This window comes from Cucurbita moschata, unplaced genomic scaffold (assembly GCF_002738365.1).
Source record: "Cucurbita moschata cultivar Rifu unplaced genomic scaffold, Cmos_1.0 Cmo_Scf00001, whole genome shotgun sequence".
Lineage (NCBI taxonomy): Eukaryota > Viridiplantae > Streptophyta > Magnoliopsida > Cucurbitales > Cucurbitaceae > Cucurbita > Cucurbita moschata.
This window is the reverse complement of record NW_019268517.1, coordinates 3,316,948-3,332,073: the sequence shown is the minus strand read 5'-3', so window position 1 is coordinate 3,332,073 and position 15,126 is coordinate 3,316,948. Positions and strand designations below refer to the sequence as shown.

The following is a 15,126-nucleotide window of genomic DNA, read 5'->3' as shown; positions in this document are numbered from 1 at the left end:
ATTAAAAATATTTGACAGTTACCAATATTAGTGATATGTTGTGGCTTAGATTAATCTAAAAGATTTTCCGAGACTATATACACTCCTAGCTCGTATTCAAAATAGTTTTTTTTTTTTTTTGTTAAATAAATAATTACTATTTTAAAATAAAAAATTTAGATTGCAATATTTGAAAATTGGACCTAACCCAACAAGGATTGTCGAAAAATTAAATTCTCTTTAATAATTTGATTTAGGCTTTCAACGTCATTTATTTGTGCATTTAACACAATACTTTTTTTTTTGTCATATTTTAAAATAATAAATTACGTTTATTTATTTATTTATTATTCACAAGAAAAAATAAACCATTTACAATAATATCAATAAAAATCTTAAAATAATAATTTTATGAATTTATATAATTTCAAAAACTTTTGTAATTGAATCAATTTAAATACTTAATTTTAAAAATCAAATATAAATCTAAATTATTTATTCCAGAATAATTATTAAAATGTATGATCTAACAAATTTCAAATAAATTTAATTGTTATAATTATAAGTTATATATATATATATATTATTTATTGTACAAAAAAATCCAAAAAATTATATTTTTGAGCAATAAAGTTTTTATCGAGTACTCGCAATTTGGAAAGCAAGTTTATAAGCAAAGAGAAAGGAAGAGCTATTTTTGGTGGGAAAGGGCATTTTGGTAATTTAACTTGGCTACCAGTGTAGCCCATCCGCTTGAAAGCCCTCGTCGTTTCAGCCCGGAAGGGGCCTTCGTCTTTCTTCCGCTCACAAAGGCCCGAATCGGAAGAACTCATCTGATAGATTTAACGCAGCTCTGATTCTCCCTTTTCTCTGAGCCTGGAGAGGGAAAAACACCAAAGGAAAAGGAAATCCAACCCAGATTACAGAACCAGAATTCGCTCATAACCATACCCAGATTCCAATTCTTCTAGCCCCCCTTCAATTATTCACTCCACTGGTATGCCTTACAAGACTCGCACTCTGAATTATTCGCCTGTTTTTGCTATTTCAATATCTGTGCTCTTCACTTTTCAGTACTATGAAGATGGGGTTATGATTCGTTTGATTTTCGTTTTTTTTTTTTTTTGTTTCCTTTCCGTTTTCAGCTTGAATTTCTAACAGTGTCGTGTTCTTTTCTTTTTGTTTGACTCCCTTTTTGGGTTCTTTAGCTGTCTCCGAATGAGCATGTTGACGAGATTTATTCTGCTTATTTGTGTTTATTATGTTTAACATTACATTTTGGTGTGTTTTTGTTTCGATAGGGTTTGGGATTTTGTAATCCCCATTCCTTTGTCGCTTTGTTTTTTGCTATTTGATTCTGTGATTCGTTTATTGGAAAAGTGAGGCGTTTCCTTTGCGTTGTATTCTGTTTGTTCGACTGGCATTTTGTGATTCGTTCTTGGATTTGAAATGAAGCACAATGGTGGATAGAACATGAGTTGGGCTTATGCTCCGATAGTTTTTGTTTCTTAATTTTGTGAGCTCGTTTGTTTTAGTTTTTAGAATTTCATCATCTTAGAACAAGCATTGTGGAATTTTACTTTTAAATTTCTTCAATCTCTTCATCCTTATCTATGAAATCTGGACTCCTATTACTGTTGCTTCTAGATATCTTCAACACTGAACTAAACCCATATGTAGAACTTGAATGTTTTCATTTTACTCGTGTTAATCTTGTTTTCTTTTCATTTTTAATAGTTTAATCCATATTTAGAACTTGAATGCATTTATTATATTACAGGTGATTTTGATGTTTATGAAGTTTGTTTGTTGACACTATCTGCGACATAGCACAGTCATGGCAGATGGTTCGGAAGTTGAGGAGCGGGTGGATCTTGAAGAGGACAATTACATGGAAGAGATGGATGATGATGTGGAAGAACATGTAGATGAGGATGGAGTAGATAGGAGGGATGGTGAACGTCCGGAAGAGGACGTTGAAGAAGTTAGTGAAGAGCATCAAGCTGAGACCAACACAGAAGATAAATTTTCAGAAGATGGTAGAAATAACATATCCATAGAGTCTATAGAAAATAGAGATAAGTCTGCTTCTTTGTTAGATGAAGATGATCTTGAGAAGCATGCTCAGCTTCTTGCCCTTCCTCCTCATGGATCTGAAGTTTTTATTGGTGGACTTTCACGCGATGTTTCGGAAGAAGATTTGAGAGATTTGTGTGAATCACTAGGTGAAATATTTGAGGTCTGGAATGGTGTTTATTCTTTCTCGTGCTCTATCTTTCTTTCTATGGGCCTTCGATTTTAGAGGTAAGTTCTTTTGGTAATACAAATGTTTTGCAGATAAGGATAATAAAGGACAGAGATTCTGGTGAAAGCAAGGGTTATGCATTTATATCATTTAAAACCAAAGAGGCAGCACAAAAGGCTATAGAAGAGTTGCATGGTAAAGAAGTCAAGGTAATTGTCGGGACCCCTTAAGACTTCGATGTACTTATAAGTACTTTACCATGTTTCAGCAGCCAGAGCTGCTCTTTTTCTGATATCCATCACCAAATTTTTTTAATGTAATTCTAGTTTGTCCTTCATACGACAGGGTAAAACGATAAGGTGTTCTCTGTCTGATTCTAAACACAGATTATTTATTGGTAATGTCCCGAAAAGTTGGACAGAGGACGAGTTTAAGAGACTTATAGAAGGAGTTGGCCCTGGAGTTGAAAACATTGAGCTTATTAAGGTGGAGTTGCAAATTTATACATCATCTAGAAATTTATAGTTATTGAGCCCTTATGTTTTTCCTTCTGTATGATCAATTGCAGGATCCTCAGAACCCAAGTCGAAATCGTGGATTTGCATTTGTTTTATATTATAACAATGCCTGTGCTGATTATTCAAGGCAGAAAATGTCGAGCACGAATTTTAAGCTGGATGGAAATTCCCCAACTGTTAGTTGGGCTGACCCGAAAAGTACACCTGATAACTCTGCTGCTTCTCAGGTAATTGAGTTACCATTTTGGAGAAAATATATGGGGTCTGTATGGCATTTTTCAAGTACCTTGAAATTTCGTATCGACTGGAATTTGGTTAACAAATGTGATAGGTTAAAAGATGAAAGTCGTATATCGTGCTGTTTTGTTTCTTGAATTTCAATAGCTAAATAAGTGATAGCAACCAAAATCTGACCCACAAAATTATATTGATTGACCAACTGAACATTGGGTTAGGTAATGTGAGTAGGAAGATAGTCATCTTGGTAATTTTTAGTAATCTGATTGTCTGGATTTCTCTTTGAGCTAAGTTCAGTTCAAAACCGTCTTAAAGTAGTCTGCGGCATCCCACTGGATCTGGCTGCCACTTACAAACTTCAACAAATTCTAAATGACCCCATGGCTAATGCTATTATGCCCGGGAGTGATTTTGAAATGGTTAAAATCACTTTCATCGTATTCAAAATCATTTTAAAACATGTTTTTAATGATTCAAAATCAATTTTTATGGTATGAAAATTGTGTTTAAAAGGGTAGAATCAATCATTAAGTGGATTTTGAATAATTAAAAGCATGTTTTCGAGTGTAACATGACAAAAGTGATTTTAACCATTTCAAAACTACTCCCAAACGCGTGTCATGCAGTCTTCAGGAAATTTGTCTTCTGGAACACTCTACCTAACAATATGTCATGCATCTCCTTGGTGAAGGAGTGAGCATTCAGCCCAATTACTTGACCATTAAAGTAGCTTCATGTTTCCAACTGTTTCCATCCCTCAAACCTTTTAACTACTCGTGATCAGCTCTCTTTATGACTGTGTATTAGATGTACTTGAAGGAATTGAATTATAATTTGAAATACAATATGGTTTCCAAATTCACAGGAAGATATTTAAAAAAGCATGGTAGTTTGAATACTACATTGGCGATGATGAAAGCTATAAAGACTTGTTTAGTTTCGACACTGACTGCCTGTTTTCTATGTTCATGCTAGTAAGTTTTCATAGTTCTATTACATTGCGGTTCGCAGGTGAAGGCTCTTTATGTGAAAAACATACCTGAGAATACTACTACTGAGCAATTGAAAGAACTGTTTCAGCAGCATGGGGATGTGACAAAAGTGAATATGCCACCTGGGAAAGCTGGGCATAGTAAACGGGATTTTGCATTCATCCATTACGCTGAGAGGTCAAGTGCACTGAAGGCTGTAAAAGAGACAGAGAAATATGAAATTGAAGGTTTTATTTCTATATCCTCTGAGATTTACATTCGAAATCTGAAATGTACAATCATATCCGCTTTTATTTACAGTGAAACGTTAAAAATATTTCGGGATTGTGTTTGTGTTCCTTGATGATAGGAGTGGATTAAAAAATGATTTGTTCGACTTCTTTTGACCGAAATAATAATCTTCTGAGATCTGTATTTCAAAATAGTAATAATAATAATCTTCTGAGATTTGTTATGCAGGCCAAGTGTTGGAGGTTGTCCTTGCAAAGCCTCAAAGTGATAAAAAACCAGATGGGGCCTATTCCCATATATCTGGAAGTCATCCAAACCATCTTCTTCATGCTGGATACGGTAGCTATGGAGGAAGTCCATATGGTTCCTTAGGTGGGTATGGTGTTACTGCAGGCTTGCATCAGGTAATCTGCTCGTTTATCACCGAAGTGAGCGAAATGAAATGAAACAAGACTTTGGCCACATTAATCTCATGGATTTTCTTGCATGAACAGCCAATGATTTATGGTAGGGGGCCAATGCCTGCTGGAATGCAGATGGTACCAATGGTTTTACCGGATGGTCGAATTGGTTATGTCCTGTAAGATCTCACAACTCTTACTCGAATCAAAATCCATTTTTATATGACTATATAAGATAGTAAATTCTATGTATGATCACTTGGGAATGCAGTCAGCAACCTGGAGTACCGATGCCACCTTCTCGGTCTAGAAGAAGTGAGCGGAGCAGTGGCTCAGGTGGACCAACGAGTCGTTCGGGAGGTAGCAGCAGTGGCGATGAAGTCAACCGTGGGAGAAGGTATCGGCCGTATTAATGGTAAAAGAACTGAAAAGGATTGTGTGACTGGAGATTAGTAGGCTAAATCACAGGAAATAACAAAAATCCCCACTCAGAAAAAGAATGTAAAAGAAAGTGAACAAGATAAGAGAAAGAACAGAGAGGTTTTGAGTGGCATAAAAGATTGCATTGGAGGATGATTTGCTTTTATGGCACTTCTTATTTAGCTTAGAGTTGAACAAAGAGAATTGTGTGTACCATAAGCAATATGCAGTTCAAAGTTTTACTCAGTTTTCGAATCTTCTGTTCTTTCTCCCATTTTTTTTTTTTTTTTTTTTTTTTTATGTCCGTTTGAAGGTGAGAGTCTGTGTAATCACTGGTAAAGGATAACTTCATTGTTCTTCATCTCTTTTTCTGAGAAGATTACTTCTGTTCCTTTTCCCGTTCAATTCGAATCTCTCACTTTTTAGTCGAAACTCGAAGGGTATACTGCTTGGTTGATGTGCATTTGCTATGAGATCATTATTTTAGGGTTTATCTGTTTGTTTGCTTTCAGTTTCCTTGTGCTTGGTTTTAGAATCTATGTTTAAAAACTAAGGTCATTCTTTGATAATTATTATATTCAATCTTCAAACTCTTATATTCGATCTTGAACCTAGGAGAGGATTTCATAACAAGTCGAAGTTTAGGCTTCTTTTTACTTTCAATTTATCATTTTTCTTGATATCACTTGTCACAATTGCACTTTTGATGGCAGCGGACTTACGATTGTATGACATTCACTTTCCAACAACAAGTGAGCTAAGCCAATTTGTTCTTGCGTTGCCTACGGCCAAGCGACGTATGCTCGAGCCTCTGACCTCGGTTTAAGGAGAAGGTTCTAGAAAACGAGCCTCTGGCCTCGGTTTAAGAAGGTTCTAGAAAATGAGGGCATAGAGAGATTTTCGAATGAGGGGTTTTGAGGCCTCAGGTTTAAGAAGAAGGTTCTAGAAAACAAAGGCATAGAGAGATTTTCGAAGGAGGAGTTTTGAAAGAGGTATTATGTATAACTATTACTATTGGTAGGGGATATGACCGACTTAACGGAAAGTAAATTTTAAATATTTAGTTTTATCCAAAGTTACCAAAAAGATTTTTACGGTTATTAATGATGGAGACCAAATCTTAGATTTAGAAATATTTTTGCCGGCTAAATTGTTGGAAGAAAAGACAATTAAATAAAATGTTTTCCCCCTTTTAAGAGAGAGGTCCCACATCCATTTATAATCTCCCACGTGGATTTACGGAAACTCTCTGCATTAAGGACGACGCTATTATTATTCAACAGGAACCTTAACCGGGAAATTTTCAATTGAGTCGATCCATGGGTTAACTCCGTCGCACTCGGTCGCCGGAATTTCTCGCAGGGCCTTCCATACCGCACTGTTACACTTGAATCCCGCTCCGAACGCCACCTGCCAGATCCGGTGGCCTTTCGAGACACGATTCTTTGCTTCTGTATATGCTAATTCGTACCACAACGAGCTGCTCGATGTATTTCCGAATCGGTGCAATGTCATCCTTGAGGGTTCGATGTGCCAGTCACTCAGTTCGAGATTCTTCTGCACAGCGTCCAGCACTGCTCTTCCGCCGGCGTGGATACAGAAATGCTCGAAAGCGAGCTTAAAATCAGGTACGCAGGGTTTCACCTTCGATTTCAGCACTTTCTTTTTCATCATCGATAGGAAGAAGGTGATTTGCTCGGAAAATGGTAGTACCAAAGGACCGAGAGTCGTAATGTTAGTCTTTAATGCTTCACTTGCAATCGCCATTAATTCGCGTGCGAGTGAAACCCCCATTTTCCCCTTGTCGTCATCTTTCTGATAAACGCAATTGTAGCTTTTGTCGTCAGCCCCTTTGTGAGTCCTAATCATGTGAATTAACTCGTATTTTGATCGGGATCGATCGCCGTGCTTGTTCGATAACAGCACCGCGGCTCCTCCCATACGAAATAGACAATTGCTAATCAGCATCGATCGGTCGTTGCCGAAGTACCAATTTAGGGTTATACTTTCGGTGCTCACAACGACCGCATACGTGTTAGGGTATGCATTGAGAAAGCCCTTAACTAGCGAGATCGAGGTAAGGCTTGCGCTGCAGCCCATTCCACTGAGATTATAGCACTTAATGTCGGTTCGAAGCTTGTAGTGGTTCACAATCATGGCCGACAGCGATGGTATGGGATTGAATAAGCTACAGTTGACGATTAGAATTCCTATTTGACTCGGATCCAAGCCGGTTTTCTCGAACAGAGCATCGAGTACACCGAATATTACAGTCTCGGCTTCGTAGCGAGCTTCATCAAGACACAAATTCGGCGGCCGAGAAGTAATTCCTGTCGTGAAGTAGGTTTCATCGCCAAGACCAGCTCGTTTAGCAACTTTGGACATAAACTTAAGGGCATCCTCTTGAAAGGCACCGCTCTCTGCACTCATCTCCAGGAAGCTGTCCACTGTCAGCTTCCTCGCATCCTCCGGTTTGTAACAGGCAAACTCCACCAGATAAACCGGTGCAGATCGCTTGGAACAGTAGAGGCCAAGGAGAAATATAGACATCAAACTGGCTATGGTTGTAGTTGCATTAATCCCATATTGAAATCTTGTGGTTGGCAGTAACTCGGACACCCGGAAGAGTTTGAAACCGGAAAGCTGAATGGCAATGGAAATAAACAGGGGCAGAATTACGAGTAACATAAGAGTAGTGGCAGAGTTGCATGAGTACCCATTTCCTAATTTGACATATTTGAGCTTAACTGACAGTAAAATGTCTAGCAAGCGTTGCCGGATTCTGATGAGGATGGAGGAGTCCTTAAGCTCCATTTCTGCTGTTAATCTCTCTCTATCTTTCTCAACGCTTTCCATATTTAATGCGTTGCTAATTTCTCTTTGGATGTCTTTGTGCAGCACTCTCTAAGTCTCTCACCCTTCTGGTTGATTTCTCTTAGAAACAAGAACTTCCCGGAGTAGCCAATCCAGAGAAGAAGAGAAATTATGAAGGCGAAGGATTGAAAAACTTTCAAACTACCATCTGGTTGTGTTGTGATTGAGAAAGAGAGAGAGAGAGAAGGGTGGTAGAGACGCAGAGAGGGTTTGGCACTTGGCAGCAGGCCAAGCAAGAATAGATATAATGAACAAAAGTGAGGGAAGGAAGGAGGGGCCGAGGGGGTGTGCATCTAAAATAAATGGGAGTAGTTCCAAGAATGATGAGATAGCTCAACAACCACACGTCTCTGCAAGCAAGTTACAGAGAGACCTTTCTAATAAGGAATTTAATGGATAGATCCTCTTCGAATTGTAGTGGTTTGAGATTTGTAATTAGGTGTTTATTTGATTATCTTCTTTAATGACATCTATGGCCACACTCTTCTTTGTAGATAGGCTTAGGGTTGGATCGATATCTAGCATGCTAACAAGACTTCCATCCCTGAATCAGTTCCATGTAGCTTGTTCTTTTTTTCCAGATATGAAGGGATCATTTATGTCAATGCCTAACTTTAGGTCCTAAATGTTACTCTTCTCACTTCGATGTTTACTTCTTTGAATATGAAAAGAAAATGAGAGAGAAAAGTCAAGTTTGTTTTGGAAGGGATGCTATTATAGGTCTGCAGGTATGTCTGAACCAAGTTGGGGGCCATTGACTAAAGAGCTGAAGTGGGTTTTGTATCCATTCAAAGAAACTCAACTCAGAGAGAGGGTAGAGGCCAAGATTGCTCCTTTTGATAGAGAGAGAGAGAGAGAGAGGCTCCCTCTCATTATTCCCTTTATTTTCTTAGACTATCCTTTCGAACCCATGTGAACAATGACTCTTATGACTTTTTCATTTCATTATTTTCTTAAACTAGTAAGAGTTTAAGCCCACTGCTATTGATATGAACCAAGAGAACTTAGAGACATCAATCATACAATATAAAGAAAATGTTGTTGAAATTATCAAAAGATATTTCAATTCATGCTACATCGAAGAAGAACAAGTTTTTTTATTATAAATTTTGGATGGATTACCATTTAAAGTAATTTAGAGTTATTGTATTTCGTTAATATATTTTAATACTTTTATTTAGGTTACATTTACACCGAGGTTAATTATGACCATAAAGTATGAATGTTAAACTCTTTGAATGCATTTAATAGTTTTCATTTTGAAGCCATATAAAACCATATATGTTGTATTTGTAAGTAGACTTGGAAAATGTAATAAAGCCATATATGTTGTATTTATAAGTAGACTTGGAAAATGTAGTAAAATGAGCATTTGTGCTATCTTTAGTCTATGGCTAGCAATTCTAAATTCTATGTAGTTTAGGTTACATGCATAATTATTTAAGCTTGATATAATCAATCATACCTATGGAGTGATTCGAATCTCAAATAGGTGTTCTTGCCTTGAGATACTTGATCGACAAGAATCATTCAAGCTAGACATGATCGATCTTTTTTGTGGAGTGATTCGATCAACAAGGTAATCCGAATCTTACTCCTCTTATACTGATTCCTTATCATTTGGCATTAGACCTTTTCCTTGCTGATTTCATATAAGCTATATTGTCTTCTTTGGATTTTTTCTTTTGGCTTCATCTCAAGATTTTAAAATGTGTCGGCTGGAGAGAGGTTTCTACACCGTTATAAAGAATACTTCGTTCTACCCTCCAATTCTCTACACCGTTACAAAGAATACTTCATTCTACCCTCCAATCGATGTGGGCTCTGTTGATGTACTGCCCATGCCTCTTATTTCTCTTTTAGATTATGCACTCCTTGTTTCTTTTCATGCTTTTATTCTCTTCATGACTCTCCCACCTCATGTCTACGCTCACATTTCTTTTAGTTTTCCCCTTCATAAATTTCTATATACAGGCATTTCTTTATCAAGGATTACTTATAATATTAGTTAATATTTGTTAATGGTATTAACATATTTAGGTCCTTAATAATCTATTTTAATCTCTAAACTTTTCAGGATTATAATTAGCCCGATGTTAAAATACTTTGTTAATAACTTAGCGAGTTAGCAATGCAACGTTAGGAGAAGAATTATAATAATAAGCATGCCGAAGAAACTAACTAAAATAATCACAAAATATAAAGGAAACACGGTTTATTTTACTTCACATTGGCCACAGTCTTATTTTCATATCTGTTCGGACCAGCTTGTGTGCATCCTATTACTACATGTGAACAGTCACCCTACCTTGAACTCATTTATTAAAGCTACTTAGATTTGTTGATAGGGAAATATTAAGAGAACTAAAATAAACTGTACGAAACAAAATTTAAAGCAATTAAATCCAGTTAATAAGTAATTAATTGGCCTAACTAAGCTAAAGTATATGAAACAAAATTCAAAGCAATTAAATATAGTTAATAAAATAAGTAATTAATTGGCCTAACTAGACTAGACTAATTTGGGCGTAATTAAAGCAATTAACCTAACTAGACTAATTTGGGCGTAAGGAAGTAATTAGATAAATGACCATATTTCATTACCGGTTTTAAATAAAAGGACTCTAGCTTATAACCAACCAATTTTAAAAAGAAACTAAAATCAAATTAATAAATATTAAATAAATCTAAAATAGAATAACAAAATAGCAAATGCAATAATTTTAATAAAATTATATAAACTTTTAATTATAAATATTTAGTGCAATAATCAAATTGAAAGTAAATAATTTTAAATGAATTATCTTACCAATTTTATATGATTATGATAAATTATTAAAAAAACCATAATAAAATAAAATAAAATAAAATAAAATATATATGTTTTTTCATTTTTAAAATTGGATGTTTGACCTTCTTAAATTAAGTTAAAATTAGTGAAAATTGAATACAGTAGAAATGGCCACATTTAATGAATCTCAAGTCTAACTTGATGAAATAAATACATTAATTAATTTTATTGTATATTTATTGAAACTATTAATAAATTAATAATTTATGAGAAATAATTAAACCTTTCAAAAATCCATTAATTAATATCATAATAGTATAAAAATTATGACATTAAAATCATTAAATATCATTTATTATTATAAAAATGCACTCCTATCTATCATCTAATATCATAAGAGATGAGGAAGCTCGACCGCTAAACAAAAGAGAGAAGGAAAGCTTGGGTCGATGTCTAAGTTCCCTAGTCGACCAAATATGGGTACACAGCCACAGTGTCCTTGGTCTCTATGATCATGGTCTAGTCCTATCTTCACCTCTTTTGGCCTATTTGAAAATGAGTCAACAAGAATCGTGAGGGATTCAAACAAAAAATGTAAGTTATTCTTAATTCTTAAAATCCTTGTTACACTACCTTTCGTCAAGATACCTAATGTATAAGAGTTAGTGTGACATGCACCACATCTATGGCAAGGTGACCTTATCATTTGATGAAAGCACTCCAGACCAGTCACCTCCTCGAAGTGACTTGTCAACTACGCTTTCCCTCCCTCAAAACAATTCTCCTCATCAAAAGCTCTTCCTTGGGTTGGGGCAACACAGCCTCCAAGACTCCACTCCCTCGAAAGCAGGATGCCGATCGAGATGGAGCTGGAAGCCAACCTAGACTTTCCTGGGACTTGCCCCTGCATCTAAATAAAATTGTTGAGGCTAGAAAAGGAACCAGCTCAGCCTCTGAAATCAAGCTTTGCATGGTATGCTCTGCCTATTCACTCAGACAATGCTCTGAACACAAAAGTGTGCAATTCCACCCCTCTTTAATTAGATTTTATTCATTAAGCACAAGTCACTCCACTATAAATCTAGAGTTGCACTTTCATGTGTGGTAGGACAAGTTGTATCCATTGATATAAGCATTACATGTCCATCACAAATTAGTCATAATTGTAGTTGAATCAAAAGTTTAAAAGTTTATTTGATCTCTATAATTACATCTTACAATTTGTGTATGATCTAACAGTGAATTAAGTTTCTTTCGCATTAACGAGAGAGTGAGGTTCATTGGTCAAGTCCCAAAATTATTACTTAAAAGAGAACTAACTACTCTTCCACTTTCTCTACGAGAAATAGTGAATTTCATCTCATGAAATTTTATTTCTGGCTTCATTTTTAGTCAAGTTTTCAAAATAGTAGACATGTTGAATAAGTTACCAAAGTTATTCACTCATGCAAATCAAAAAACGAACCTTTACAGGCAAGAGTTCACCATGGTATCATATTGTCCACCTTGAGCCTAAGTTCTCCTGACTTTTCTTTTAGTTTTCCCCAGAGATTTCATACCAACAGAGAGTGTCTCATACTTATATACCTAAGATTTTTTCCCTTAATTAGCCGAGGTAGGACCAACAATCCTCAACATTTTTCTCCCTAAAATAAGCTTTACTATCGCTATCACATGAAGATAAGATGTGTTACCCTTTTGACAATAATCTATAATCTAGCTACTACAGCACATGTCATCAAGGATGGTGGTCCAAACCTGTATATGACAGTAGACTTACCTCAAATCAACATCTTCTTCTTCCTCCAGCTTCATACACCAACTACCATTGACAGGTTTGCACGATTGATGATCAAACAAGACTCATACTCCGATGTTGACCCATAATTTTGGGGACGGTGCATGCCATCCTGCCGTGGTGCCTAAACCTACAACTACAAATTTACAAGGAGCCAACAGAGAATCGAATGGAAATGAAAATTGTGTACCTTGTGCATGATTTCCATCCAAATTGACATATCAGATGGTGCCTGTTGGCTCTGATCAATTCATGCTTAACAGAATGCTATTCAGGAATGAAATTCTAGATGAACAAGCCATATGGCCAACGCAGAGTAGTTAATTACCAAACTTGCAGAACAATTAAGAAAGTTAGCAAGGAAAGAGATAATATTCATGAAACAAGTTCAAAACTGCGAGAAAAAGAGGAAAGATTATATGAGGATCTTGTCCAATAAATTATTTGCAAAAGTTTGAAATATAGAACCTAAAGATCACGTAAAATCTTGTGAACCTTAACTATAATAAGCGTGCAACTCGGTAAAACAATTCCATTTCCTGCCCCTCTACAACTCGGGTTGAACCATTTGATAGAACAAGGTAATTCAGATTGATGCAGCCTCGTAATATTATTGCTCGGACCTTGAAATTCTCCAAGACAAGAACAGAAAATAAAGTTTGAGAGATCAATGGAGAGGAATCAAATTGACTCCCTAATTTCCAAAACAAAACCAGGCATAATATGAACCTAACACATCATTTCAATTGCAATTATGGTAACATTCAATAATCAAGTTTCATTTATACAACAACGGATACAAGTTACTTCAACGGGGGCTTCATATATTTTTGGATGGTTACAAATTTTTTTTTGTTGATGATTAAAGTTTAGATTTTTAGTAGTGTTTCGTTAGTGTAAGACTTTTTATTTACTTTTTAGGTGTTTTTAGATATTCCTTTTAACATTTCGTCCCTTTTTTTATAATACTCGGTAACCCAAGATTTTAGGCTTTTATTAAATAAAAGAGAAATCCACCCGGGCAAAAATACTATAGATGCAAGATATTGAAGGGGAATGAAGGCTTTCTTTTTTGCCATTTTTTCGTCTTTGATTTTTTAATGAACTCACTTCATTCGTTACCTCTCTACACTACTAATATCTATATCAAACATAAGTTCTATTACAAATCATATGGATACTAATATGAATCTTTTTTTTTTTTTTTTAGTTTTTGATTTGTGATTCATTAGTTAATCCTTGAATTTCGAAATAATACAGAAAGAAAATATCAAAGAATCCACTGTTACTGTGAAGTTGATTTACATACGCATAAAAATTTCGGATAAAGACTGTCTTCTGTCTGTTCCATATACGTCTGCTTTGGCTCAAATGAGCATTCTGAAGAAATCCCCGCTAAGTTATACTATTACTATGGTCTATAAAGACTATTCTTTCTTTTCAGTTTTATCCCTCTTGCTACGAACTAAGAAAGCATTCATTCTGAACTTCATTTTTCAAAAAACTTCAATTGGTACATGCAAGAAATAGGCCAATTCGGTAGCTTTTTGCTCAATTTCTCGTGGGGTCAGGTTCTGATCGGTATGAGTCAAGGGAATGGCCCCTTGGCCTCTGATTTTCATATAAAGGACACGACCTGCATAAATACCCTCTTTAACTTCTAGTCCGATGGACTAAATGTCTTTCCTAAGGAATCGGAGGAAGATTCGACAATTTTTTCCAGGAAACCCCCAACGAAAAATAGACACTATTCCTTCTTTTCTATCGAATCAATCATAACCGCTACCTACATTCCACAAAATTGTGCACCACAAATAGGAGCTAATAAAGAGACCTGCAATCCCATAGAAAGACATTACGATCCCCTGTGGAAAAAATATTATTTGGTGAGACGGAAATAAAGATATCAAATCCTTACCAAGATAGCAGGAAGTTCCAACCAACAAAAACCCTAATGAACCTAAAAGAAGGATAAAGGTCCGGCAGAAATTGTTGATTTTTCGAGATCCTCTTAAAAATTCTATCCATATAGGTTCTGATCGTCAACTCATACTAGATCTCGTTGCATTTTATTGGAATTGATAGAATAACAAAAATATATTTGACGTTTTTTTGTTTCCGAAGTAACTCTAATCAACTAGCACTATTTTGATGTGAACCTTTACTTTAGGAGTAATTCATTGAATTACTTAGATCTAAAATAATAACATCACCTTTATATGATTCCCTATAGATACCTACATCCATCTAGAGATATTGATTTTACATCTCAACTATTCGTCGCCCGATCTGTTATATATTTTCGATTTTCAAATACTTATAATTCATTTCCTCCGATATCATGTTTACGCATGTATAATCGCTTATGTTTGGAGTCAGCCTCATGTTAGACTCTAGTCTACTAAATAGATAGTTGTGTAATCGTCAAAGTCCAAGTTTTGAAGAAAAAAATAGACGGCACTCACATATTAAAAAATCTTGTTTTTTTGAACACGAAGAGATAAAGAAGCCATTGCAATTGCCGAAAATACTAGACCTACTAAAGGCACAAAAATAGAGGGTAAGTTTGTCATTAGAATGGATACCTCGACTTTATATTTGTACCTGTTATTTATTGTTATATTAATATTTTTACCTGTT

The 15,126-nt window shown here is 35.5% G+C and overlaps 2 protein-coding genes across 7 annotated transcripts; one reads left to right on the top strand and one right to left on the bottom strand.

The window, feature by feature from the left end:
* The first annotated feature begins 705 nt into the window (after positions 1–705).
* Positions 706–5,428, top strand: LOC111444327 (heterogeneous nuclear ribonucleoprotein Q-like). Of its 6 annotated transcripts, none has more exons than XM_023082433.1 (9): positions 706–976; positions 1,815–2,218; positions 2,317–2,433; positions 2,570–2,710; positions 2,793–2,969; positions 3,991–4,198; positions 4,431–4,606; positions 4,697–4,782; positions 4,875–5,428. In XM_023082433.1, the coding sequence occupies exons 2-9, from the start codon at positions 1,817–1,819 to the stop codon at positions 5,014–5,016; spliced, it is 1,449 nt and encodes a 482-aa protein (XP_022938201.1). In that variant the 5' UTR covers positions 706–976; positions 1,815–1,816; the 3' UTR covers positions 5,017–5,428. The 6 variants fall into 6 exon arrangements, with proteins under 6 accessions (XP_022938201.1, XP_022938168.1, XP_022938159.1 ...); XM_023082400.1 differs by having other exon boundaries at positions 1,760–2,218; XM_023082391.1 differs by lacking the exon at positions 706–976 and adding an exon at positions 1,250–1,456.
* Positions 5,429–6,168: 740 nt separating this feature from the next.
* On the bottom strand, positions 6,169–8,737 carry LOC111444318 (3-ketoacyl-CoA synthase 1-like). Its single transcript, XM_023082378.1, has one exon. The coding sequence runs from the start codon at positions 7,877–7,879 to the stop codon at positions 6,296–6,298; it is 1,584 nt and encodes a 527-aa protein (XP_022938146.1). The 5' UTR covers positions 7,880–8,737; the 3' UTR covers positions 6,169–6,295.
* Between the last annotated feature and the right edge of the window lie 6,389 nt (positions 8,738–15,126).

Coding starts and splice junctions, on each gene's coding strand:
- LOC111444327 (XM_023082391.1), top strand. Junction 2,711..2,792: donor AAAACATTGAGCTTATTAAG/GTGGAGTTGCAA, acceptor GATCAATTGCAG/GATCCTCAGAACCCAAGTCG. Junction 4,607..4,696: donor TTACTGCAGGCTTGCATCAG/GTAATCTGCTCG, acceptor TTGCATGAACAG/CCAATGATTTATGGTAGGGG.
- LOC111444318 (XM_023082378.1), bottom strand. CDS start 7,879: ATGGAAAGCGTTGAGAAAGATAGAGAGAGATTAACAGCAGAAATGGAG.